This window comes from Acanthisitta chloris, unplaced genomic scaffold, assembly GCF_000695815.1.
Source record: "Acanthisitta chloris isolate BGI_N310 unplaced genomic scaffold, ASM69581v1 scaffold22564, whole genome shotgun sequence".
Lineage (NCBI taxonomy): Eukaryota > Metazoa > Chordata > Aves > Passeriformes > Acanthisittidae > Acanthisitta > Acanthisitta chloris.
The window spans coordinates 36,849-42,202 of record NW_008671282.1 but is presented as its reverse complement, the minus strand read 5'-3'; the positions used below and the strand labels follow the sequence as shown (position 1 = coordinate 42,202).

Sequence of the window (5,354 nt, the reverse complement as noted above, 5' to 3'; positions counted from 1 at the left end):
TGGCGCCCCTGCGGGGCTGAATTTCCTTTCCTTAAGCAAGGCGTTTCCTTAAATCTGCGTTTCCCTGCTTGTCTGGGTGGTGCGGGCAAGGTGGGTGGCGGAGCAGGGCCCCCGTGTTCAGAGTTCTCTCCCAGACTGATATAAGTACCCATTTTTTTTGCTTTAAAGTTTATCTCCAAGCTTTATTTTTTTAGTGTGTTTATGTTGCGGTAACTAATTCTATACACCCGTTTTGTTGGTTTTTTAAAGGCTGAAGCAGTAGTGCCATCATGATCCTGCGGCAGATCCTGCGGCTTTCCTCCCTCTTCCGCTCCGCTGTCTCCATCCACCTGCGCAGGAACATAGGGCTCTCGGCCATTGTCTTCAACAAGACAAAAGAGCTCGACCCAGTCCAGAAGCTGTTCTTGGACAAGATCAGAGAGTACAACACGAAGAGCAAGTGAGCAAAGGGAATTATTTGAAGGGGGAACTAATGGCAAAAAGGGGTAAAACTGTTGATTTTGGCAAAGGCTTTAAAACCGAGAGCTCTGTACATTGTTCTGTAAATACTTCGGGTGTGTTTTCCTGCAGCATTTACTCATAGTGTCACCAGTGAGAAGGATTGTTGTTGCAAGAACTTAACAGAACCTAACAGAAAATGCCCTATTTTCCCCCTTAGAATCATAGCATCAACCATGTTGGAAGAGACCTCAAAGATCCAACCCTACTGTGGTTACCAGACCATGGCACTAAGTGCCACATCCAGTCTCATCTTGAAAACCTCCAGGGATGGTGAATCCACCACCTCCCTGGGCAGCCCATCCCAGTGTCTGATTACTCTCTCCATAAAAAGTCTCTTCCTACTATCCAACCTGAACCTCCCCTGGCAGAGCTTGAGTCTGTGCCCTCTTGTCCTACTGCAGAGAAAAAAGCTGATGTCATTCTTGGGGAGTTAAGGCACTCAGTGAAAGTGTCTTGCACACTACATGAATATACCAGTTTGTTAATTTTTGCTCATCTATGTGCTCTGTAAATAGAACAAAAAGCCAAACAAACCCTTTCTTTAATTTTTTTTTTGTCTAGGAAAAACAATTTTTCTTGAGTATTGTTTCTGGAAACTGAATGGAAATAGCATCCACAAGAAATTAGGAATTCATGGAATTGTCAGTGCAATTCATTTAACACCAGTTAAATTCAAATGAAGTCTTAGATTCCTGTAATGTTTGAATGAACAGGAAACTAAAACTATGTAAATTATTCTTGGGAGGGAAACAAGCCACTTCTTAGCTTTACTGGTGGAGGATGTGTTTTCACACCTATAAATCAGTCTGTGTAGGGGAGGCAGATTTTTGGTGGATTTATCAGTCCTTGGTGTTAACTGGGCTAGTACAACTGAGTTGCTATTTTAAATTATTTTATATTTGTGTCCCAAGAAATTTCTGTTGTGTTTTTTTTTTCTTTTTTGCTTTAGTAGTATTCAAAAACATGTTTTCTTTGCGAGAACACTTAAGTTTTCCTAACCAAAACGACTAATTCAGAGATAGTAGAGGTTGAAATCGCAATTTTGTTAGGAATTCACACCTGGAACAATTGAAACTAAGAGCCCTGAAGTCTGGACATTGGGTGTAGTGTTATGTCTCAGAAGGTTACCTCTGTAGCTTGGATTTTCATCACTGATGGTAGAAAGCCTGTACTTTACCCTGAGAACTTTGTGTGTGAGGTAAGGAGGCCATAAGGTGTGTCATATTTGACTTTTAGAAATATCTTAAATGGTTTCCTTTTGTTGTCACAAATGCTTTTAATTCATAAATGGCCATGAAAATGTAGATCTTCCACATGAAATGTTAGAATTGAGTTGTTATCACAACTTTTAATGTTTTTTTAGGCAAGCTGGAGGGCCTGTGGATGCTGGACCTGAATTCCAGAAAGACATGAATGAATCTCTTGTCAGACTCCAACGGGCATATGGTGAGGGAGATCTAACCAAGTTTCCAGAATTCAAATTTGAGGGTGAGTTAACAATCTTACTGAATTCTACTTGCAATTGAAGACATCTTAACTTACAGGTTTTCTTAATTCCCATTTAGTTTTCATTTGGACCATTAATTTTATGTGAGGTGCCCTCAGGGAGTCTTGCTGCTTTAGCACAGTGTACACCTGATTCCATCTGACTCCTTGTTTTGATTATTTGCTTCTTCCAGCAGAGATGTGGACTTCCTTATCAGGCTATCTCAATTGCCCTTCACAGACCCTAAGAGCCCAAATAGAAGTAGCCCAGGGCCTGTATTTTTTTTTCTCATTCTGCCAAAGAGGTAGCAGATTATATGTTGAAAATCAGTTGCTTTATGTCATCCAAACTGTGATTTTTAGATTTCAGAAGCTCTGGAAAGCTAGTGATTTCAGAAAATGAATATAAAACTTAACTTTCTGGTTTATGAACTGTATTAAATATTTCTTCAGCTAGTTGAATATGACTTCTGCTTAACTGCTCTAAGTTTGTGTTAACATGGGAGGGGAAGAGCAGAGAGCATGAGGCTAGGAGGGCATCTGGCAGCCATCCAAGGCCAAGCCACCATAGTCAGGGACTATAATTCTGACCAGACTAAGTGGAAATTCTATACATACTAGGAACACACCTATGAACGTTTTGGCTTTTGGTAGTATTTCAGTTGAGTAAAGGAAGAGTTTGGTGTCAGGTTATTACTGATACAAATTAAATAGAGTATCTGTGAAGTAGACTCTATGGTATTTTTCCTCCTAGATTTAGGCATGTGATTTCTTTAGATTCAGTTTTATTTCTGTGTCATATGTGAAACAATACACATCAAAATTTCAGATTTGTAAGGACACAAAATTTGCATGACTGTATCACAGACTTGTCAGGGTTAGAGGAGACCTCTAAGGTCATCAAGCCCAACCACTAACCTGCTACTCCGCTGTAACCTCTAACCCATATCTTCCAGTGCCAGATCCAGATGCCTCTTAAACACTTCCAGGGATGGTGACTCCACCACCTCTCTGGGCAACCTATTCCAATGCCATAGGAACAGACCAAAGGTGGGGGTAAGGGGGAAAGCATGTTCTTTTACCACTGTCACCTATCCTTAATCTAATTTCAACAAGGTTTCAAAACTGAGTGGCTAGAGGGGTAAGAACTTTTATTTTATTTTTTTTTTGTCTCCCCTTAGGGAAGGTTACTACAAAGTGAGCCTTACTCTCAGACTTTGCATTAAGGAGAACAGTCATTAATAACTCACCTGTCCCAAGTCCTAAGGCTCCTGCCTTTGTACTTTTGACATCAAAAACTCCTTTCCCAGTGTTTTCATGCAGAGAATAGATTTTGCTATTGGAGTGGAGTTGAAATTGTGCACTCTATTCTGTTAATATCAAGTAATAACACACTGATTAAGATGGGAGAAGAGTGTGGTTGCTTGTTCTTGTATCAGAGCCATGTTGGAAATACTAGTGTCATGTCCAGTAATATTCTGGTTGACTTCTTCAGTTTCTCTGCTGCCTCTACCCCAGGTGTTGCTAAAAGCTGTTCTGGCAGAATGTTAGTGAATCTTAGCCTATATGCACAACTCTTTCCAAGAGGCAAAAAATCCTGTCTCCAGTGTAGCTTATTCTTTAGTGCTGCTCCTATTCAGTCAGACCTCGAGACAATGAAGGTAAGTGGGGGTGTGACTGCAATGTGCAAGAGCTTGCTGACTTAATGGGTAGCTTTCTTTGAATTGCAAATGAATTATCGTGTTTGAAGATGGAATAAAAGGAGACTAATACTACTTTTCTCTCTGTCCCTTTCTTCCTTCAGAGCCCAAATTTGAGGAGATTCTAAAGTGATCTCTCCAGGTTGTACACCAAACAGCAGTACATCCAATGGAGTTACTGAACATGGCACCAATCGTAACTTAATAAACACAGAGTTGCAGGTTGATTTCAATGGTGTGAGGAATTTCTTACCTGTATGGTGAGCATAGTTAGGCTATGATCATCAACTCTGAGGCAGCTGAGCAGTGTTTGTCAACATTAACTGCCAAACTCCTTTGCTGAGCTACATTTTAGTGCTGAGATGTTACAACAATGATACACCAAGAAGGAACTACTTGTTTGTCATATCCAAAAAGCTTCTGCAGAAAAAAATCCTCCCTCACTCTGTAGTGATGGACCTGCATAGCCAAAAGCATAGGCACAAACACATGATTCTACACTGCATCAGTGAACATGCAGATGATGAACTGTTAATCTCAACAGGTTTCAGTTGATTCTGTAATGAGGTGGTGAGATATAAATTTCAGTAACTGAACTACTGACACAAATGCTTCAGCTTCTGTGGAACTATTTGTAACAGCTGTTAGCTGAGAAACTATATATATAAACAAACACGAACAATTATGGTCTGGCTACTACAGCTTGAGCTGTACTGGCACCAATTTTCTTTAGAATGAAATCTATGCAGGCTACAGAGGGAGATGCTTCATTCTGGAAGAGAAGTTGTCATTTTATATTAGAAAATAAAACACTGCTTAAGCCTTAATCACAGGAAGATTTATTCTGTCAGGTTAGTTAATTTTGCATGACTACACACTTAGAGATGGCTTTGGCAAATCTAATACAATTTCAAGGTCCTAGTAAATCAGAATTGCAAGAGAGTTTGAGCCCTTAACAATGGTGGGAGACATAAGTACTAGAAGTGGTAGCAAGGTCATTATTTGAATAGTTCTTCCAAGCTGCAAGAGTGAATCCTGTACTGCTGCATGTTGTATGTATGAACAAAACATAAGTCTTCACACAGCAAAAATCAAATCTATAAGTTATTTTATCTTTAAGGTTTTTTTGGGGTTTGACTTTTTTAAAAAGCCATCACAGACAGTTAGATTGACTAGATCTAAACACACAGTTTCTATTTTCAGCATATAATACATGGAAACTATTTACAAAGTAGAGGTCAAGAGATCCCTTTGTGTTGTGGTTTAACTCCAGCTGGCAACTAAGCACCTCATGGCCACTGGCTCACTCTCTGTCCTCTCCCACTGCCCTGGGGAGGAGAATTGGAAAAAGTACAACTTGGGGGTTGAGATAAGAACAGTTAAATAATTGAAACAAAGTAATAATTGTAAGGGAGGAGGGGAGAGAGAGAAATAAAACCTGAGAAACACCAGTGATGGGCAACACAGTTGCTCACCACCATGTGCTGACCACTGCCCAGCCCAGCCCCCAGCAGCACTGGCCCCTCCCAAACTCCCCCAGTTTATACACAAGGCACAACCTTCTATGGGTGTGAAATATCCCTTTGGCCAGCTTGGATTGGCTGTCCTGGCCCTGTTCCCTGCTTGCTGGCAGAGCATCAGACAATGAAAAGTCCTTGACTTCAGGTA

The 5,354-nt window shown here is 40.5% G+C and overlaps 1 protein-coding gene across 1 annotated transcript; it reads left to right on the top strand.

Moving 5' to 3' along the window:
* The first annotated feature begins 254 nt into the window (after positions 1 to 254).
* ATP5J (ATP synthase, H+ transporting, mitochondrial Fo complex, subunit F6) lies at positions 255 to 3,919 on the top strand. The gene is made up of 3 exons (XM_009074050.1): positions 255 to 439; positions 1,865 to 1,989; positions 3,791 to 3,919. Exons 1-3 carry the CDS (start codon positions 270 to 272, stop codon positions 3,817 to 3,819), a joined length of 324 nt encoding a protein of 107 aa, XP_009072298.1. The 5' UTR covers positions 255 to 269; the 3' UTR covers positions 3,820 to 3,919.
* Positions 3,920 to 5,354: the final 1,435 nt, after the last annotated feature.

What these genes read in the sequence shown, in the direction of transcription:
- ATP5J (XM_009074050.1), top strand. Translation starts at nt 270, where the DNA reads ATGATCCTGCGGCAGATCCTGCGGCTTTCCTCCCTCTTCCGCTCCGCT. An exon ending in GAGTACAACACGAAGAGCAA is followed by an intron (nt 440 to 1,864) that starts GTGAGCAAAGGG and finishes ATGTTTTTTTAG; the next exon opens with GCAAGCTGGAGGGCCTGTGG. An exon ending in TCCAGAATTCAAATTTGAGG is followed by an intron (nt 1,990 to 3,790) that starts GTGAGTTAACAA and finishes TTCTTCCTTCAG; the next exon opens with AGCCCAAATTTGAGGAGATT.